The sequence below is a fragment of the Pieris rapae genome, chromosome 8 (genome assembly GCF_905147795.1).
Source record: "Pieris rapae chromosome 8, ilPieRapa1.1, whole genome shotgun sequence".
In the NCBI taxonomy this organism is placed as follows: domain Eukaryota; kingdom Metazoa; phylum Arthropoda; class Insecta; order Lepidoptera; family Pieridae; genus Pieris; species Pieris rapae.
In genome coordinates, this window is record NC_059516.1 from 6,401,674 (window position 1) to 6,425,118 (window position 23,445).

The following is a 23,445-nucleotide window of genomic DNA, read 5'->3' on the forward strand; positions in this document are numbered from 1 at the left end:
CCAAACGGCTGTTGCTGAAAGGCATTTTTTTTTTGGTTAAGTTCAGAGGGAGAAATCATGAGCATTAGTTCCAATCTAGGTTGTCTGTCATCTTCAGTTTCAGCTGCACTTGGATCCTTACTAAAAAGGACTTTCAATGTATTTCCATAATTTGTTTCTTACTAGGGCTGCTTCAGCCTCTATTACCCATCATAGTTTTCTTTTGTTAAAAGATCTATTCTTAGTGATTGACATTTTGTATTTCGCTAATATTCTTTAATTTTACTAAACGCTCTGCTACCATGTGAAGTTTTAGTAAGTTAACAAGAGAGATAGATCAGTTTTAAAGGTTTTATTTATATTTAAGAAATACAATACTTCTCGATGAGACATTGTTAAATAAACTATATTTTTTAAAACAAGTATGTTATACGGCGACTTCTTGTATGCAATGGCATACCATTAACCATATTATACTGATATATGTATAATATACTTCACAATTCCAATAACTTGGAGGTCTTTTATTCGTCGTTAGTTTTAGATATATCTGTTATATGGTCGAAAAGCTTTAGCCTGTCCTTTCACCTTTGGGCAAAAAAATAGATTCCCGCGAAAAGATGAAACACAGCTAACTGATGAGTTAATACTATATGTTTACAAAGTATGTACAGAAGTAAATTTTTAAATTGTTTTGTCAAATCTCGTTCACTAATAGAGTGTTTATACTTTTGTATTAATTATTCGATAAAATTTAAAATTATATGCCATGGAAGAGGAAAACCAGGATCGAACTTTTGCAGTTTGGCAAATGTTTAATGTTCCCACAATGGTCTTGTTTAATAATTTAGATCATGCAGAAGATGGTCTGGATCGATTATTAACATCAATATTAAAACTCTCTGGGTAAGTTTATATAGTGACTGAGCAAATATTACTTAATTGGATCTGGTTAGTTGTTATTAAATCCCGCATATTTTATATTCCAGAGACCGTTCGGAAGTGTTAGTACCCCGTGCCGGTTGTTCAAAGTGCCTAGAAGTTTATTATTCTGCCTTCAATACATGGTTGTTGGGAAGACTATTCTTTGTCTGTTCTGTACCTGAACTGCAAAGGTCAGAAAATTTGCATATTATTGTAACAATATTCTATATTACTACTACAAATAACTAAAAATAATTTATTACAGAATTCACTCTGCAAGTAAGGATGCCCAATTAAAAGTATTAACAGTGTTATGTATGAATAAAGCATCATTTTTTGATAAGTTACATGAAGAATATTATTCAATACTGCAAAAACTAGCACAGTTCTATAAGGAATTTTCTAAGGACAAGACTGAAGTAATACTTAAGAACTTTACACCTGATAATGTTAATATTCCACATGTAAACCTTAACTTGGAGCCAATATATGTCTGCATCAAAAATATTGAAACATGTAAAAACTTAATAGACATAGTTCTACAACTGTTATCAGACAGCATCCCTCCCACCCTGATATATGAAAAGAAAGTTATGAATACAAACTTATTTCATTTAGCTTTGAATATGTTGGAAAATTACAGTATTGATATTAAAATAGTATGTTTTAGATTTTTTGTTGAACTTATATCCAACATAAGATGTGTATCTATAGTAGATTTTCAATTAGATTATGAAAGTGTACAATTAGATTTTTTGCATCTAATAGAAACATTTTTTCAATCTGTTACTGTTTTATATGAAAAAGGAGAAATTAATGATAGGTATCTCAGTAATTTAAATTTATTACTTCTTAAGTTATTGAAAATTATACACCACCACCATGATAAGAGAAATCTAGACATAATATTAAATATTTGTACAATAGTTCTAAATGGGACAAATAGCAAATTATTCAGTAGAGACTTGAAATTATTTTGTCTATCTCTAAGCAACATTGTAGAATTTCCTAAAGATATACTGAAAATTCAAAACCGTGATGAGTGTGAAATTGAAAATTTACATAAATGTTATTCAAAAAACATACTAGCTACTTTATCTGATGTTACAAATAAGCCGGTGCTAGCAGAAAATTGGTTTTATAATGAAATAATGGAAGTTATAAAGTCAGTAAAGTTGTGTGAAGATTTACATGATGAATTTATAATAACACATCATTTACAAAGATGTAGAGTCGCATTAAGATTATTGCAATATGTTCATAGTGCATATAGAAAACAAACATTCAAAGAATTTGAGTTTTTGAATAGAGACATTAAAAGGTGTGTATGGACAACATTCTTGAAAAAGATAAAAAACAGAAGCATAATCCTGGACAATCTCGATACTATTAAATTAATAATGGAAGTGATGCTTGGCATAAATTTATTAACTGAGAGAGTAACAAAGGAGGAGGTCAGTGTGATTTTCCAAATAATATGTCTACAATGCAATGAACACTTCTCAGAGCAGAATTTATTATTCGGTGACCAAGTTAAGTCTGTGGTATTAAAATATCTGCTAATAAATAAATTAGTATTAATGGGGAAAGTCACAGATGCATGGAATAATTTGATAGTCACCCTCTATAGCTCTCTGTTGAGAAGTAAATCTGCAAGATTACAGGTAAATTAAAAAAAAAATTACATTGACCATACCAGTGTTAATACTGTTGTGGTGATATGAAGTGTTTATCTGTTACGTTTTATAAGCAATTCTTGTATTTTTCAGGTGATACAATTAGTGCCCTTACTTTTGAGTAACAAAATTATATCAACAAGCAAAGTGATAAGTGATATTTTTTTGCCTGTGTTTCTTCAAAAAGATAGAGATATCCAAAATGCGATAGCGAGTAAATTATCTATGTTAGTATGTATGTCTCTCGGTACATATAGTGTTGTTAAAACAAATGACCCGATTGGATATGTCTTGGATGAAAAATGGGATGTTTCTATTGTATGTCATGAATGCCATAAAGATGAAAATTCTATAAACAATTATTCAGACACCATCAAAAAGAAATATAGACAGTATTCTTTAGAAACAAATGCTTCAACACTAACTAATCTTTCATCAACAAATGGTCTGAAGAATTTGTTTGGAAAGTTTTTGAATTATCAACAATATTCAGATTTAGATATATCTGAATTTTGGGCTATCATTGGAGCAATCAGCAAACATTATTATGTATTTGACTATGGAGTTTCAACTGCTGTTATAAATCAGCAAAACACCAAATATATTTTGAAAGCTTTGAAACCATTCCTTCAGTGTACTGATGTAAGTCATTTTGTATATTATATATTTTGTCCTAAACTGATCTTTGAACTTAACCTAAGCTGAATTTTACTAAATAGGCGTTAATTCTTAGTGACAAACTCTGACAACCCACATACATTTGACATTATATTTTTTAGGAAAATCAAGATTCCCCAACCAAAGAAACTGTATTTAATATTTGTATAAACTTGCTACTTAAATCCACTCAAGAGAGTTTGGAAGCAAATGACTATAATCTGCAGACCAAAACCTTAGATTGTATTAAAGAACTGGGCTTATGTCGGAATAGTAAAGCGATATTGCCAGTCACTAAACTTTTAGTTTACTTTATAATGCAGCCGCAGTGTTCTCTTGCCCCTAAAGCAGTTGTTTATCTCAGGGATGTTTGTGAATTCCAAAGGTATACCCCTAACCAAACATACCAAAGATATAAAAAGGACTACTGTCGACTCTTTGTGGATTGCAGTCTCAATAATGGCAAAGATTTCGCAGTAGCATTGCTTAAGGTCGTAAGAGCCTTCGGATTTGTAGGCTATAGAGACTTTATCTCCAAGGATGTTCACCACTTTCTGCCATATTTGATGCCCTATTGCATTACTATAAAGGAAGTTCCCTTTATGATAGAAGAGATCGCGTCTTTAGTCCAATGTTCAGTATCAGATTTCCTTATAGAAAGATTTCCGCATATATATGTACACGTCTATTTGACGGAAAATAAAGATGTTTCCAAAAAGTGTTACGATATTATTGAGAAGTTGACCAAAATGTCGGTTTTAAATTTGATTAAAAGGCATTTTAGGATCATACTGACGGAGTTCCTCTTACAATATTGTTGTAATCCAGAAAAAGTGTTAAATGCGTGCAGATATTTAGCATGCCACGATCCTGATGTATCCTCTCCTCAAGGAAGTTTATCTATGAGTACAACTCAAATTGCAGATTTTTTAAACCCCAAATTTCTTGGAGTGTTAGCGTACTTTGATCATAAATTAGTGAACGCAAAGGTAGCACTGTCAGTGAAGAGAAAAGCTTTGAAAAGCTTTCCAGACATAATGCAGTTAATGGGAGTAAAATACCTAACGCCGTTGAGATATAAAGTGCTCGCTACTTTGAGATCTGCTTTGCCTCTCGTGAAAGAGTTCCCAAAGATTCTAGCAGAAGCATGGAGCGCTTTTATCCATAACATTGATACCATTTCATTAGGACCTCTGTTGCCCAATCTTGCCGTTTCCTTATTACAACAAATTGAGTACGCGCCGCAAGAGATCAATAAAATTTTTCAATATCTCATTCTAAACAATGAAAACTTACTGAGTTCATATATTTCTGAATTGTTTTTTGTCGACGATGCGAAAATATCAGAGAGAGTTAAGAGCGTCATTAAAAGACATGTAAGGAGAACTCAGCCGGATGGTTTCTTGGATAAAATAAAATGGTATTTGCAGCATTTAAATCATGATATTCCGAGCATAAAGGCATATTCATTTTCACGTTTGAATAAACTGTTGAAACGCAATAGAAAAGAGTTGCACAAGGCTATATTCGGTGGAAAAAACATTGATCCTGTTATCGTAGAACTTATCGACTGTTTATTAGTTGGTGAGTATTTTTTTTCTTATTTTTCATAACAACGTAAAAATAGTTCGCGACTAGGGAAAGATTTAGTATTGCAAATAGTATACAGTCAAAACCGTTATGATGACATCGTTTAGATCAACATACAGGTTAAATCAAGGATCCCAGTTGAATTATATTAATACCGATATCATCGGCATATTTTGACTAATTTTATTAGTCCCTTCGATGTTGATATAATATATTTAGACTGTAGTTGATCCCAAGCTGAGTTCTTGTATTGATATCAGGGTTGCAAATTTATAAATTAAAATTAAGTCTTATTATACAATTGATATTTTTATTATTTACTTGCCTGTTAAAAAGTCAGAAGCAAGCATAAATATGGGGCCGATCCAAGGTTTACCAAAGTTCCTTTCATTAAAAGAAAACCTCATAATTTTAATCGACAATAAATGTTGCCTATATATATTTTTGATTGTTGTATCAGATTGAAATGTATATTGTACAGGTTGCAAAGACCCCAATACTGAAGTAAGTGCTTCAAGTGGGTCGTGTTTGGGTCAATTGGGAGCCATAGAGGCCGGTCATTTACCGAGACAATACGTACAACCAGATCGCTCACCATTTGCCTTTTCTATTAATGATAATTGTTTTGCTGCAACCGCACTGATTGAATTGACTAGAGCTTTTCAGTATGAGAAAGATACTATGGTAAGTATGATTAACCTATTTATAGTACGAACAGTATTTTAGTATTAATTGTTCTCGCTAAATATATATCATTGCTTATAAGCAAATTTTATGACTCAAAACTTGCCGATTAAAGAGTCGCGATTAGTTTCTTGCCAGTTCTTGTCTGTGATCCTAGACTTGTGAACCGGTAGTAAATGTAAATTTAGAATCAAATTAACATCTTTTCTGTTGACATACATACGTATACTTGGTTACCCAGATGAATAAAGTTATTTTGTGTTTGCTTGCTATGTTACTGATAGACATCACATATGAAACTATTTGTAAAATTTCTGAGATTGTTCATACCATTAATTGGTTATATACCTATGTATACAATTACATTGAAACCGGTGGAACAGGTAATTTTAACAACACTTAAGAATGTTTAATAAAAATTTCAGAACATGGACTGCTACGCTCTGACCATACAAGAAATTCTCAAAATTTACGATATTTCACCAACTGGGTCCAAAAAAGACGTGTGGGATAGTTTCCCCGAGAATATGCATCAAATAATGTCCCCTTTACTCAGCTCTAGATACACATTGGCCTATCCGTCTCAGCCAAAAAAGGCTCATCCACTATTTGGGTCCGTGTACGCGACTACCTTTTTAGAATGGTCGCATAATTGGTCGGGTCAGTTGATTCCCCTCATAGAATCGGATAATATAAGGGAATTACTTCGAACGGTACATCCAAGCATGCGGCGTGACGTCAGAACTCTGTTTTTGTTCCTACCCTACGTTCTGTTACATGCAGTGATGTCGAAAAATAACGTTCAGTATATTCAAGAGGAAATGTTAGCGGTCATTAATACGTGCGCTGAAAATTATGAAAATGACGTCGCTATTACATCTGAACGATCGAAGTATAAAATGATACGTCATATACGAATGACGCCTAATATTAATTCTATACAGGCGGAGGAAGGCAACCAGGTAATAAGAATTATAGCAATCGATTGTGCGTTTCTCCTGTTTCTCGAATGTTCTTCATGCGGCCGAGATCGAAAGTTTTGTTTGCAGGACTCAGAAAGTTATGTTTCCCTAGTAAGATCTTTTAAATAAAAAAAATAAATAAATCAGTGGCACTAAAACCTCTTTAGGTAAAATTAAGATAATTTTTTAAATGTAATAGGCAAGTAGGTGATCAGCCTCCAGTGCCTGACACACATCGTCGACGTTTTGGGTCTAAGACATGTCGTTTTCTTCACAATGTTTTCCTTCACCGTTCGAGCAAATGTTAAATACGCGCATAGAAAGAAACTCTATTGATGCACAGCCTGGGATCGAACCTACCACCTCAGGGATGAGAGTCGCACGCTGAAGCTAACACTGCTCTTCAGAAGTAAGATTTTTTATGTGTACGTATATTTCAGGGAAAATGTAGCAAGACTGTCTACACGCTTTTAGATTTCCTAAATAGATGGCTTCTGGAATGGTTGCATACTAAGCAGCGTCCTCAAGAGAACGAGAATTATAAGTTAGTACATTTTTCTTCTTAATAAGCCTAGCCTAGTTGAATAAAAACTAATTTAATAATAAACGACTTGGGGAGTAAGCTGGCGAACGTGTGACGCGTTACGAAAAGTGAGATCGGGCAATGCGAACGGAAGTTGAGTGGTATATATATATATTTCAGTCAGTAGTTCGTTTGCGAGTTTACTAGCGTTACGCGAACGGTGATTCTTTGGTTATTTTTCGTAACTCTATTTCGTTTTGAACAATTTTATGAATTAATATTTTGTTCAATACATTCAATATTCTACGTTTAAAGTGCATAAAACTGTAAATTCATTTTAGAGTTCAAGTTTTGTTAATTTTCGGGTAAATAATAGCAAATTAAATAATAAAAATAAAAGATCTATGCTAAAATAAAAATATTAATTTACCAATGAAAACATGAAATATATTTAAATATTTATAGAAAATTAATGTATGTATGTATGTACATACATGTATATATTGTACACACACTTATATATATATATATATATACTCAGATGGAGCGTAAGAAGTTTCACTTCAGTCGTGTGGTCATAAGCACACTCGTTTTTTTATAGGGCAATACATAAGTTTATGGAGAAATTTGATAAATTAGCAATAGCAAGAGGAAATTTCGCATGTGGGGAGTTGGAAAGAGCTCTACAGTATCTCGAGTTATACATGGATGGTGATAAACAGAGGATCCAGAATCAGTTACCATTTCTGGCTGAAATATATGCATTGTTGGATGAACCCGACTCTGTTGCTGGTAAGTCATATAAAAGATCTGATTTAAACTTCAAAAATCTTCGGTATTAAGTGTGTTGTAGATTTCCCATTTTGTTTTTGTTTCGACCGTTTCCCAGAACCGTCCTAGGTTTTAACACTGCCAGTCCTAGTGTGTGCCTATAGGTGCTTTGTATTTGGTTCTTTTACAAATGTATCAGTGTGCCGTGTGTGTAAGCTTTTATCAATAAAAAAATATAACTTAATAAATTGACCCATCCGTCCTAAGAGTTTCGCAGAGCTATCTTTTTTGGAAGGATACATGCGATGCATCAGCTCAAACACAACGCAAACCTATATAAGCAACCCAAAAAACGCCCTTTTTTCACCCAACGCTTTTTTTCCTTCCGAGGCTTTTCATCTTTAACCACTTCCTTAAAAACAAAATTATCACTAACTTTTCAAAACTCACATTACATACATATTACTTAGAATCTAAAAAAATATCTTGTCAACCTGTCCTATCCTGAAAATATTCTTATCGTGCAAAAATTGTTTTAAATTTAAATTTGTATTATTTAGAAATCATAATCTAATAAATCTGTCGCTTTTTATGTTTTTTTCTTATTTGGAGTGTTATTAAAGCTAGCATTTAGATGAAATATGAAATCTGTATCGAAGGACCAAATATTTTCAGGAATTTTAACGATAAAGCGATCAGAACCATCCTTGAAGGAGTTAATACTAGCGCAGGTAGTGACAGGACGTTTGCAAGACGCGGCGCTTTGCTACGAGCGGCTTGCGCAGGAGGGACAGCTAGACAGACATAGTCTTCAGGTAAAGTTTTGTATATTTATTTCATATGTGATACTATTTTTTTTAACACATATAATTCCCAATTATTTTTGGAGATTTCGATTTAGGTATATTTTTGGAACTTGCATTGACTATTTGGATTATAGGTTTTGTAAAAACATGATACATATAAAATACTATGTTTTTTTATTGTTTTCTTAATTTCACAATCCATAAACAAACTAGGACCAACTCGAATGTTATTTTAGGGTATGATCGACTGTTACTTGGGTCTAGACCAGCCATTTACAGCTTATCGACTATTAAGTGAACAAGAAGTCGATGACACTATGATGGAATTATCTGCTGAACCCTTATGGCGACTGGGAAGGTTTGAACAACTGGATGAAATAGTCTCTAAATCTGTGGTAAGTGGACTTATCGTAAGTGGTAAGGGCTTACTATGTATGGCTTACTGACTGAAGTCTTAATTGTACCGGTTGTGGCGTAATGAATCACTCAGGTGACGCCTTGTTAGGTTTAACTTGTAAAAATCTCAAAACGTGAAATTTGAGTTAGATCCGAGTTTAAAAAAATGCACACGCCCAAAAAATCATAGTTAACAGAAATACTTTCTAAATAACAGATAAAAGATTCTTTTAGTCTTGCAACCAATAGACGCAACGGATGTAATTTTTTTAAATCTTTAAAAAATTGGATTATTTTGAAAAACTAGGGACTTTTAATTAACATACATGTTTTCTGTGGAATATTACAGCGCCCTCTACTCGCAGATACCATATTATACATTCATTACGTCGCACTCTGTATATAAAAATGTCTAGCCCAGATTACTATTAAGGCACAACTATTTCATATGTATGAACTTAAAAAAACTAATAATTTAATTTTTATAATATAAACCTTCCTCTTGAATCTCTCTATCTATTAAAAAAAACCGCATCAAAATCCGTTGCGTAGTTTCAAAGATTTAAAATACAAAGAATAAGAAAATAAGATTTAAGCATACAAAGGGACATAGGGACAGAGAAAGCGACTTTGTTTTATAATATGTAGCGATTATGAAACTTCTTTATAATGTATTCTGAGAAACGAATTCTCTCTGAAAGGATATTATAGGTAAACAAATCTTTGCAGCCATCATCACGTGAAAACTGGGGTCTGTTAATGGGTCGAATTCTTCTGTCGTATCGTAAGCAAGAAGAGGATTATTTCAAAGTGTCATGCGCAGACGCAAGGAACAGGCTTCTATCGCAAATGGATGCGGAAACTCGCGGCGAAAGTGCGTTACGTAGTGGTTATCAAAGTGTTTTAGGTCTACATATCATATCCGAAGCCGGACATGCCGAGGAAGCTCTGAAAGGGTAAATGTTAAAAAAAAAAATTATGTGACGGTAGAACAAAAATTGGTCACAATTACTCCGCACATTAAGCGTCGACATTCATTACACTAATATATATATGATAGTTTATTTAATAAAATAATTCACTTTAGAATCCGAGATAAAGATACGGTTTTTGGAGTAATAAAAAATTAAATTTATGACTCTATTACTTTTAGTCCACTATAAATAGAGAGAGATTGGTTCGTATCTTCTATCGTTGACTCTATGTTTGCCGAATCCATGTTTGGTTGGTTTTAACTTAGGTCCTAGGATACCCGGTAAACAATAATTGTTGATTCAGTACAAAAGTAGATACAGTATGCTGATCTGCCGATTAAGAAAAAGATCAACGACGGAGTAAATGTGCATTTCCGCAGAACTCAAATATTTGATTTTGTTTTGAAAATTCTAGTCTAGACTCCATTTAACGTCACTAGGATTAGAGTGTTTTCAACAAATATTTTTCTTATACTACACACATTGGTTCTTTCTTTTTTTTTAAATAAAATACGTTTATTTTGGAACATAGGATCACGATGGTATCACTTATTCCACGTCATTAAATTCGCATTCTATACACTTACATTTCTTTCCATATAACAACTTTAATGCCAGGAATAGCATGACGTTGTGGTTTATTGCATTTTCTTTTGAATTATTTTATGTAAAGGGAGGATAAAACTTGCTGGGTTTCTTGCCCGTTCTTCTCAGAACAAGACCTCCTGGTAGTCTTGCGAACGGTTGGCGTAGTTTTGCTCTTTCGCGAATTTTGTAAACGTTTTTGACATTCATAAGCATGCCTTAAGTCGCATCTAAACTGAATAAATAAATTTTGATTGATTGATTGATTGAGCACAGGCTGTACAACTTTCTCTGTATTTTAGGCTCAAAAACATCCAAGATGGCGAAAATTATGGTGATGAATTAATAAGTAGTTTACTCGACGAATGGAGGCAGAGATTGTCTGTGGTACAATCTGATGTGAGAACTGTGGAGCCCTTATTACGTATAAGAAGAATACTATTGCAACACACACAGGTATTTAAGAAATATTTTATTATTCTTCATATGAAATTAATGTTTAAATCTAAATTGGAAGATTTTAATGTGCCGCGTTGCATGTGCATTAATATTAAATAATAAATTTATATAAATAATTTAAATATACAAATAATTAAAAGTATAGTAATATAAATACTATATTTTATATATTATATTGTTTTTTTTCTACACTGAAATTCCTAATTTGAATAACACTACGATAAATTTGGACACTCAATAATTTCTATATTACTTACTAATATCGTATATTAGATATATATTTTTTATGGTTTCTTAATTAAAAAGCGTTAGAATCTTTTCGATTGATTAAAAAAAATCTTTGTTCATCAAATATAATAAAAAAGAATATTTTAAAACTTTATTAAAGAACAGCCAAAGACAATCCATTTATCATTGCTCATTGTGATTCTAGTTTTGTTGTGAGCTGTTATTATATTTTTATATGTATTATTAAATAAACTAACTTCAATCAATCTTAAATCTAATTACAGGAGCTGTTTTGTTTTCTGAAGTTTCACTTATTTGACAGATTGTCTTAAGATCTATAATGAACTGTATATTTTTATTCGTAGGAGTTACTGGAACCAACACACCCAATGACGTCAGGTAAACTCCGATCCTGCATCGGTGACTTGTGGCTTCAAAGCGCAAAACACGCAAGGAAAGCCGGAATTTTTCAACAGGTATTAGTAGCGGCACGAAACTCTAGCGCTGACCGTTATTGCGTAGAAGTAAAAAATAAGGTACCTGAGGGGGGCTAGCGGAATAAAGAGCGTCGATTGGCTCTCCAGTCGCATTCCGGCCCTCGCACCACACACATGCGCAGCAATCCCCTCCACGTATCGGCCAGCGCTAGACTTACGTGCCTATAGTAATACATTAAAGATAAAAAAGTAATTTTATCTAAAGAAAAAGACTTTTATATCGAACCAGAATTACATAGGATAAGGGAAAGGATCAGCAGGTTATAAAACTAAACTGGTTACATTTCTTGTTGATGTGAAACATCTATAGCCGCACGTAAAACCGATTTCTGGCGTGGCGACGCATGCCGTGGCGACGAGTCGCCACGCTATATGATATACAACAGTCTAAATGCAGTAGTAAATTAACATTAAAAATATTTAGTGAAAATAATGTTTATTCAACAAATAGTCATCGTTATCTGGAAAAAAATCGTGATATTTTATTTTATCATTATGACATATTTAGTTCCTATCACAGTCTGTTCTTTTCTGCGTATTACTTTTACAAAATAATGTCGATGTTTCACATCTGCCAGGCGTGCTGTGACGGCTCACATTTTTTTTATTTATGTGTTAAACCGGTTTCAGGTTCGATTTTCGGTAAAAAAATCTGATGATTTATTACAGCGATTCGTCTTTCGTGTATTCCCTTTATCCGATAAATAGACGGATTAATTACAAATATTTTAATGTTATATTTTATTTCATAGGCGTATATGTACATATTAAACGCAGAGGAATATCAACCAGAACAGTTGTTTATTGAAAAAGCCAAAATGTACTGGGCTAGAGGACAACAGGAGCAGGCGTTTACGACCTTACGACGAGGCTTAGATGATGCATATCCACAACTTGAAAATCTTAGCCAAGAACAAAGGTACGAGTTTATTTTAATTTAATTAATAAATCTATATTTGTTTTTATAAGTTACCTTTCATCGTTACGTTGGCCTAGTTTCAAGTTCGAACCCCGGCTGAGCCCAATGTACCAATGGACTATTTGCGCATTTAACACTCGCGCGTACGGTAAATGATAACATAGTGAAGAAACCATGCCTTTGACCCCAAAAAACCGGCGTGTGTCAGGCATAGAAGGCAGACCACCCGAGCTGGGTTGACATCTCAGACGTAAAACGTAGCGCCAATGATTTTTTTTCTTTTAGGTCTGGGCCTCTGATATCTGTACTGTTCATTGTGAGCTCAGTGATCATTTCATTTTTCTTGCCTGTGTTTGCCTTAAACGTACGACCAAGTGTTAAATGCGCACGTTGACAGAAAGTCTTTTGGTGCGTAGACGGGGTTCGAACCTACCTCAAGCATGAGAGTCGCACGCTGAAATCAACTTTTCTTAGTTTTTAATAGTATAATGGTTTTAGAAAAATATGTGCTAAAGCAAAGTTGCTGATCGCGAAATACAACGATGAGACAACGAATGTGGACGTAGACGTCAATATTGGGTACTACAAGGAAGCAGTTGATGTTTTCAAGCAATGGGAGAAAAGTCTTGTGAGTTTTATTTTAATATAGATTCAGAGAGATTGTTAATGCCTGAGATCATTGAAAAATAATTTTACACTTCTATCCGCACAAACAAAGGCGCTATTACAATTCACCATTTATTCGTTTAGTAATAATTGCAAACTATGAAACAATTGAATAATAACAAAAGAAATCGGATCAAATTAAATTATTGAAAATAGAATTATGTTTCTTAAAAGCGATAGAGAAATTAATGAAAATCAACGATCAATTGACTCGACAATTATCTGATAATCCTAACATATTATATATATTAATTATTTTTTATCATTCATATATTCAGAAAAATTTACATTTATTTTTCTTTTATATCAAAATATGTCGAAGTATAATGACGTTACAATGTTTTCAACATAAAAAATGCTGCAACGACCTTAATGTTAAATTAAAAATACGTTGACTTCTTTTGCATCTATACTAACTCTCTTTACTTCACACATCCTATATCATGTCTAAATCTCACGACAGATCTCTTTCAGCACAGACTAATACAGATAAATATATTTCCATAAACATACTAAATAATGAAATTAATAATGTTTTCAGGTCTGTTTGGGTTCTTATTACGAGAAAGTGAGTAGTTCTGAAGTGGCAAGCGATAATGGTGCAATGTGGACTAGACGTATTTATGCCTTAAACAGTTATGGGAAAGCTTTACAATATGGACATAAATATTTGTACCAGAGCATGCCTAGGATGCTGTCAATATGGTATGAGAATGTTGTTTTACAATTAATGTCAGGAAAGTACAAAACAAAATTTACTTTTTCTTAAAAATGTATTCATATATATGTCTTTTGGTTTTTAAATATGTAGTTTAATTATCCGGAACACACCCCCTAGAGTGGAGTGGAGCTTATTAACAATTTTGACACAAGCTTTATTATGCGCATGAGTTTAAGTTATTAACAAAAAACTAGTACTTTGTGTATGTAATGACACACGACACATGAATATCCATATAGATTATTGTGACCGCACCTTTCCTAAAACATTAAAATTTAAGTTTTAACTTATAGGTTGGATGTGGAAGTGACGTCATCAGATACAAGTATCCACTCGGTGCTTGCGCAAATGACTGACATCATCAAAACTTATTCTGAGAGACTACCAATATACCTTTATTTGACTGCCTTCTCCCAAATTGTGTCCAGGATATGTCATCCAGTTAAAGAGGTAACACTTTTTTAATATAAAAAATTTTTTTTTACCCTAGATTATCTATCTCAATATAAATTATTAGTATTTTTCAGTAATTTGAGAACATAGTCCGCGCTAATTGAGCCGGTTGGCGGTTATGCGAAATAAAATAATTAATACTAAGCGTCTATTCACTTACATAATATACTGTCGAACTATACTGAAGTTATTTTTTCGCAATTCGTTACATTTATACAAAAAACAAGGGATGCAACTGGCGGCCGTATCGCTAAGAATCTCTTCTAGGCAACCCTATTAAGGGAAAAATAAACAGAAATATGAAGTATATAGTGCAAGAAGTACATGAAATCTTATAAAAAAGGTTAATTTAAAATAAGAACCCTTCATCTAAAATAATACAAAAAACTATTAATAAACTACTACCCAAAAAGTTAAAGTAAAAAAAAACATGACCCTTTACCCTCTGTCTCTCTCTAATCAATTCTCTTCTTTAGAAATCAATCGTAGCCGTTAGTGACCGCACTATTTAAATCTTATAATACGTTATTCTCATTTTAAAAGTATTTTTATTTTATTTTAGGTCTACCTTCAACTTAAAGCAATAATAGTGAAACTCATAATGGCCTACCCTCAACATACATTATGGATGATGCTCTGCGTAGTGAAGTCCAGTTACCCTCAACGAATAAAGCGATGTGCCGACGTGTTTGCTGATCCGAGACTCAAAGAACCGCATATGTTGAAACTCGTGTCTGACTTCACACAATTGGCTGAGAAATTGATAGAACTCTGCAATAAACCTATTGCTGAAAGTGGATCTGTAAGTATATTTAATTTTTTTTTTGCATTAGTGGCTAAACACGTATCAGCCCTGGGGTTTCAGGCGAACTAACTACGTTAGGCGTAGCCCTAACTAATGTCAATCAAATTAATATAGAAGTGGTCTAGTGACAATGCTTGAACAAGTGATTTTCATACAAATTCCTTTGGCGGTGATGTGATGTGAAAATGGTTTTTATCGCAAGCTCCTGAGGTCGTGTGTTTGAGTCACGGCTGTTATTATATACACTTGTACTATGATTGAAAACGGTAGGAAACCAGCATATCCCTATTACACAAACACACACATATATACCCAATACACACAAGGCACGGACGGCTCCCACAGTAGGAGAAAGGTATCAGGAAAACAAACACAAAATATTATTTGGTCCTTTTCTTTCTTTCATCTTTTTCCTCTGTTTTTTTTATATATTTATACATAAAAGAATGTGTGTTTCTCCTACGGCGGACTTAATCTGATCAGTCCAGCGTGTAGGTGACCTGCCGCGCGGTCTAGCGCCTTCCACCTTCCCCTGGACGACAAGGCGTTCTAGGGACTGATCGCCACGCCGAGATACGTGACCGAAGAATGTAAGGATGCGAGATTGTACTGTTGATAATAGACGCTGCTTAACACCGAGTCCTTGAAGTATCGAGACGTTTGTACGAAACTCGGTCCACGATACCCCAAGCATTCTTCTCCAGCACCACATTTCGAGAGCGTCTATTTTCTGCCTTTCCACATCTCGCAAGGTCCACGTTTCGGCTGCGTACAGAAATATGGGGAATATGAGTGCCTTCACGAGCCTGGTCTTCGTGGCTTTTGTTATATTTCTGTTTCCCCATATTTTCTGCATCTTGTCCATCGCCATTCTCGTGATGCCCATCCGACGTTTGATCTCGTCGATGCAGCCTACGATTGGACCACGTTGCATTTCGCGACTTGAGCCACTTGAGGCGAATTATTTCCGGCACGGTCAACAATCATCACCTTGGTTTTGCTACGATTTATCCTGAGGCCAAATTCACGACTCACTCGCTCCATCTTTAACAGAAGCTCTTCCAAGTATTGCGAACTGGATGCAAACAAAGTCGTATCATCCGCGTAACGCAAGTTCGCAATCCTGTATCCACCAATTGTTACACCGTCTGTCCAGTCCTCCAAAGTGATCCGCATTATTAGCTCTGTGTACACATTGAATAAGAGCGGTGATATTTCGGGATTCATGATAATGATTGCTATATGTATACCATTTATTTTAATACAAATAAAATAAAGTTTATTCATAGGTATAGCTAACACTTTACAAAAATATTTTTCAGACAACCAAAGTATCATCTCTAGTCCAAACTCTTCCGCGTCTTCTGGCAAGGGATAACTTCAGCCATATAATGATGCCGTTCCAGGAGTTCTGTAAAATCGTTCTGCCATCAAAAGCGGCTAGACAGGAACGCATAGATTTTAATATACCCGCGGCGCCACCGGTCTATATCGCAGGTATAGAGGAGCAAATACAGATATTGCCGTCCTTACAAAAACCGAGGAAAGTCACGTTGAAAGGTTTGTCTGCCATTTTTAGACATTTGCTGAACGTATACATTATGAGTGCAAAGTGTACGACTTCGGGAGCGTTCAAGAAATAAAAAAAGCTTTGTAAAACTGTACTTTATGTTTCTGTTTCAATGTGTATTCCGTTTTGGCTTTTGTGTGTAGTGTTTGAATATTGTTTTGTGATTAGCTGTAGGAATACTTAAATATAATAATTAAGAATTACGTCACGCAATTTGTAGAGATGCTTTACCTCCCCCCCCCATGTAACATAACGTTTCTCTGTACCCAATAGTAAAACTCTTCTTTACCACCCAGTGACTCATTAAACCTAAAAGTTGCCATTTATGTGGTGTAAAGTATCGGAAAGTCGAAAATAATATTAACAATAACGCATGATTCAATTCCGACTCCGCAACGTAACGTTTTACCCCAATCTCCCCCAACATTTGTTACGTCATACTCGAACGCTTTTTACGCGCTAGGCTAAACCGTAAAGTATACTGGAATATTTTATAATATAAAAAAAAAACTTTCAAATATTTTTTTCTTTCCTGTACTTTTTTTGATGGCTTACCGAATAATCTAATAGACTAACATTATGTTTATAATGTATTTTAATTATTTGCAGGTTCAGATGGTAAATCGTACATAATAATGTTGAAGCCTCGAGACGATCTTCGAAAAGACTTTCGTCTGATGGAATTCAATGCGGTTGTGAACAGGTTCCTTCAAGATGCGCCGGAAACGAGACGTAGGCGGCTTTACATTCGAACCTATAGTGTTTTACCCCTGAACGAGGAATGTGGCCTTATCGAGTGGGTCCCAAATCTCGTAGGCTTAAGGCCGGTGCTAATACATATTTATAAACAAAAAGGTTAGTAAAACTGAAAAAATCTATAAAATATGTCTCATATTTGGAAGTAAATTGTTTGAAATAATTTATTAGAAACATCTTCATACTAATCAATAGGTACACTTCGACTGAATAATCAGTGAAACGGTCTAAATATAATTTTTACTTGGACTATTGTATTAATAGCTTTATATAGCTATTTTTGATGACAAATTATTGTTGTAATTTAAAAAAAATTTAAGCATCCCAAGATTACAACAGTGGATTAAAATATTATTAACAGTGTAAACCGTTTACGACGACATCGTTTAGAACAACATATTGACTAAAAATGTGAAAAAAAAATAACAGGTTTTGTTAGTGTAGAAAAATTATTTTTGAAATTTTTGAAATAAATAAAATGTAATTTTATTTTATACATGAGTATATGAATCACACATACGATAATTAGTAAATATGTGTTAGGCACTACGTACACCTCCTCCTTCGGTTTTCAAGTCGGTTAAAAAATAACTTACTATGGAAAGAAGAGAATTGGACAGCCAATTTTTCTTATGTAGAATTTTACTATTAATGGCCTAGATTTTCTATGTATATGTATTAAGTAGTCTCTGACTTTATAGTATGTATTTATTGTATTTTCGAAATACATATAGCCGTTTCTCAGGTATAATGTAACATTCATGCCGTAATTCGATACAAACATCTTAATATATATATTTCTTGTGTGCGTGTGTATGTGACTGAACTCCTCCTAAACGACCGATTTAGACGAAATTTTTTGTGTGTGTTCAAGGGGATCTGGGAATGGTTTAGATTCACAATTTTGTCCGCTGGACAATGTTTTTTTAATTAATTTTCAATTTATTAGTTGTTGTTGATTTTGGAATGTTTTACATTGGATCCGACAGACGGCGCTACCATCGCAGTGTCAAATTTTAAATAATATTCGAATTTTAATTTTAGTCTGTCCCGAAATTTAAAAAAAGTTTTGTTATCATTGTGTTATATCGTGTGTGACCATGTGCTGGATCGTTAGATATTGTCATAACATTTGAATAATAATTTTCATCAAAATGGCTTAAAAAAAAATTGAAATTTTGAAATTAAAGACGTGTAGACAGGACAACGTCTGTCGGATCCGCTAGTATAGATATAAAAATGTTTCCTCTTTTGAATATTGTGTTATTATCTACTTAGGTATCCATACAAGCAACCGCGAACTAAAAGAAATGATGTGCCTCAACAAAGATCCAGTAGATAAGAAACGGCGTATATTCGAGCAACAGCTGCTTGTGAGACATCCACCACTCTTCCAGGAGTGGTTTAGGAGGGTCTTCGCCGATCCATATGGATGGTGAGTATTATAAAATACGCTTTTACTTTTGGCTTGTGGTAAAAACCTATACAATTTTGACCTGCATTCTCTTAGAATATTTTAGTTTTAATATTTAATTTAAGGTTGTTATTTCCTATATGGGACCATTCTAGTATTACGCTACTATTGGAGAGGGAGGATTTCTTTGATTTTCTTATTTGGTAATTAAGCCAACAGTAATTATTGAGTTTAAAGAAAACACTTGACTGAATTGAAGCTATGTATTATTGTAAACTTATAATTATTTTTCCTTTACCTTTTTGACTTCTCTTTATTACGACTTCTGATTTTTTTTTAGTAATTATGTCGACACCCGTGTTTGCTACCCTATTAATTGTGCCATGCCTTTCTAAGATTCTTATGCCCCAAACATATAATTTTTTAATTAAAAAATGAATTTTTCACTTAAAAATGTTAATTGATAGGTTTTAGGAAGAAATTAGGGGGAAATTATTTACAAAACATAGTGAAAAACCCAAATTCAAATTCGTAATCATTTTAATGAAATTTCGAATAGCCCCCTTAATAATCAAATTGCCCCCTTAATAATCAAATTGCCCCCTTAATAATCAAATTGCCCCCTGTAAATGGTCCGCACCGGAAACATTGGTCTAGACTCTAGACATTCTAATCTTGTATCTGTCTGTACAAGGATTAAACATTTTCTTTAATTTATTAGGTATCAAGCGCGATCGGCATACATCAGAACTACAGCTGTTATGTCAATGGTGGGGTATATTTTGGGTAAGTTATTATTAATACCCATAAACTATCTAGTACATAATTAACGTTTATAACTACAGACATTGCTATAATTGTTCCCCGAGATTAAGAGCTATGTATAAAATAGTTTTTATTAGATTTTGAATTTTTTATATTAACTTAAGGAAGCCTAAAGTTATAGTCAGTTCCACAATTGCAACAGTTAAAATTTGTTATTAAAATTTTCTTACAACTACTATATGACGTCACGCGTCATTTAGACTACTAAAACGACACTAGGACAAGAATTTTGTTTGTTCCTTACACTCGTATATATATATATATATATATATATCCTAACCTACTACGTTTTACCTTGTACTGAGCTAAACTTAGTCAAGATACAAAAAAGCTTTTAATAGCTTAAAAAATTAAATTGTATGTTTATTATTAAAAAGACCGTATACAATACGTGTGCAATAATTTGTTAAAAATTCAGGACTTGGCGACAGACACGGCGAGAATATATCTTTTGATTCAACCAATGGTGATACAGTTCATGTGGACTTTAACTGTCTCTTCAATAAGGGCGAGGCTTTTGAGTGGCCTGAGAGAGTGCCTTTTCGTCTCACCCATAACATGGAGGCTGCTATGGGGCCACTAAAGCACGAGGGGATGTTTCGGTAAGTTTTGAGTAGAATTCTGGATAAATCGTTTATTAAGAAAAAATTAGGTTTCATACAGGGTGAGATTTTGGAACGTTAATATTGCTTGAATTTTAAGTAGCTTGTATTTGTACGTATAAAATTACCACTTTTAATTACATTTTGATATCGACATAATTCTCTTACTTTTATTTTCTTTCCAATTTTTTAAGTGCTTTGAGTCGCAATATATTATTTCTTGATGAAGAGTAGAAGTATTTTTTCGTCTTCTTAATAGCTTTATGTAATATTGCACTTCTTGCCTTCCTTATGTTATTTAGTATTATTTATTTTTAACCAGAGAGATTGCCTGGATGAGATCACTCGAAAGCGATAAGTCCGCCTTTTAATTATATCAATTTTTATATTGTAATTTTACGAAGTTAATTAATAAAAAAAGATTGTTTAGAGCTAGTGTTAGATACGAATAGGTAAACTGACACTCAGTGAATCTTTATATAAGTACATAAATCAGTTGTAGGTACAATTCAAAACATTTCCGGATATACAATTTCCATATACTTAAAACCATCTCATGGTTTTAAAATTAAAATTAATAATTTCAATAATTTTCAGAAAAAGCTGCGAAGCGGTAATGCGTGCGTTACGAGAACAAACAGCAGCGTTGATGTCAGTGATTGGTCCATTCGTATACGATCCCTTGGTATCGTGGGGCCGAGCACGACTTGACTGCGCTGAAAGGACCAACGAACAAGCTGTACATCATTTAAGACATATCAAACAAAGACTCAATGGAATGGTAAGCAACGAAATTTAACGCTAGAGTTCATGTAAATATCATTCTCGCAAAATATGGACGGGTATACAAAAAAACCTGGCTGAGTTAAAGGGAATAATTAGAAAGTTTATTTGTTACATAATAATTTATTTATGGTTTTGATAACAAATTAGGTTGACCCGTTGAACTTCGGATCGCCAACATATATTTATGCCAACACTTAATACAATTGTTTTGAAACAGATCAAAGATATTATATGAGGTCCAATCACCTCATACTATACGTACATCTATGAATTTTTAAGTCTATGTCGCAGCCAACTATTATAATTAGCCGTTCAATAACAGCCTAGCCTTTTAACTTAGTTATTATATACTCCTTACTTATTATTTGTTTCCCAATATTTAAACCTTCCGTGAAATTCCACGAATCGATCAAGATCATACAATAGCAATACAAACGATCCGTTATTTTTTTTCTCTTTTGACCATCGCTTTCAACAATGTAGTGCCTGTTTAAATTAAAATATAATCTGGTGATTTGTTTCTTTTCTTTTTAACAATTGTTATGTACACTATTTGAACTTCAAAAAAAAATCCTTCAAAAATTATATTTAGTTACCGGTTTTCAATGAATCCTCATGAAATTTCAGGTTAAAACCAAGAATAAGCAGCTATCTCTTTCCCTGTCTGCAGAAGGTCAAGTGGAACATCTCATAGTTGAAGCTACGAGTGTACATAACTTGTGTCAGATGTATATCGGATGGGGGCCATTTTTGTAAACATTTCTCTAGTACAATAATTAAATAAATGTACAATGTGATAAATAAAATATTTAAATGCTATTTGTATTTTTAATATGCCTTACCCCTTATATTCACCCCATGTTCTCTGTGTTTGTGGTTTAAACCAGTTTATACCACAAACGTTATAAATTAAAAAAAAGGAACGAACTGGCCATAAATTAACGTAAGTAAAACTCGAAGGACAATTAAAAAAACTATCGAGTTGATCCAGCCCAAGGACCAAATCGATATTTTAAATTCCTGTAACTCTGAGGGAGGTTTTAAGTGAAGAGAAAAAGTATTTATTTAGTACTTATAGGTTTTTATCTTATTAGTTTATATTTTACTTATGGAAAATCTGGATCGGTGAGAAGCGTACAGAGCACTAGAACAGAGGGCTTCGTATATGAACAAAGAAGTATAACACTGCTTAAGAAGGGTGATCTCAGTCAAGCTCCGTTCCAAAGTTTTTTGCAGAATTATCATGGACAGGTTGTCTTGAGCCATCGAGCCTCTCCATCGCACGGAACAAGCTGGCTTCCGCCATAATCGTCCGTGTACCGACCAAATTAATACACTTTGCATCATATTCGAACATGCATAAGTATGGCAGAGGGAGATTCATATTACCTTAGTATCAATTAATTATGGAGACTCACTTTGAAAGCCCTATGCTTCATTTAGGGGTATTACAACATTAAGTAATAGTGTTAAAAATAAATAAAAAATAGCTTGTACTCTCTATGAAAAATGTTTATTCTATCTAGTCTAGTTTTTATTAATCATAACAAGTTATACTTAGGGCCTGTTTCACAATGTATGGATAAAGTGCCAAATAGCTATGCAACACATAAATTATTCGAAAGATAAAAGTTCCAAATAAGATACTTCGAATTTCATGACGTATAGCGCTATCTGACAGTCGTGAAACGCAAAAATACTATTTATCATACCAATAAGTAACAAATAGCTTATTTGGAACTTATCCGGACATTGTGAAACAGGCCCTTAATATATAATTTACCTAATTCGTACATAACAAAGATAATTCTATTATTTATAACTTTAAATTTCATACGTGAAAAGTTCCTGGCATAGTTCGAAATAATATTTTAATAAAGAACCTTTTTAAATGAACACGTGCGACATTTAATTTCCATAGAGCGTGAAATATTGCAGTTTTCGCGCTCCCTACGCTCCACACAACGTGCTCCAAACCGCAAAATGGGTAACGACTCTTGTGACGCTCATATTGAGTTTTAATATTCAGATCATGCTTTTTAAAGCTTAAGCTACATTTTGACAAAATATTTGAATCAAATATAAGATTAAAACTTATTTATCTTGAGCTTCTTGCTCTCGACTATATGCGAATAAAATTATTTGTAAATAATGTAGTGTGTTAGTTTACTCTTATACGAACTTAAATATTTATATCTATAATATTATTATTATTAT

At 33.4% G+C, this 23,445-nt stretch overlaps 1 protein-coding gene across 1 annotated transcript; it reads left to right on the forward strand.

The window, feature by feature from the left end:
* The first annotated feature begins 169 nt into the window (after positions 1-169).
* LOC110992194 (serine/threonine-protein kinase ATR) lies at positions 170-22,002 on the forward strand. The gene is made up of 26 exons (XM_045629275.1): positions 170-885; positions 969-1,094; positions 1,169-2,567; positions 2,673-3,221; positions 3,359-4,820; positions 5,308-5,510; positions 5,936-6,472; positions 6,913-7,016; positions 7,597-7,787; positions 8,442-8,581; positions 8,809-8,967; positions 9,698-9,924; positions 10,830-10,983; positions 11,580-11,690; positions 12,464-12,630; positions 13,129-13,258; positions 13,838-14,001; positions 14,311-14,467; positions 15,033-15,272; positions 16,598-16,835; positions 17,455-17,700; positions 18,880-19,036; positions 19,737-19,801; positions 20,259-20,442; positions 21,040-21,223; positions 21,856-22,002. Exons 1-26 carry the CDS (start codon positions 749-751, stop codon positions 21,982-21,984), a joined length of 7,560 nt encoding a protein of 2,519 aa, XP_045485231.1. The 5' UTR covers positions 170-748; the 3' UTR covers positions 21,985-22,002.
* Positions 22,003-23,445: the final 1,443 nt, after the last annotated feature.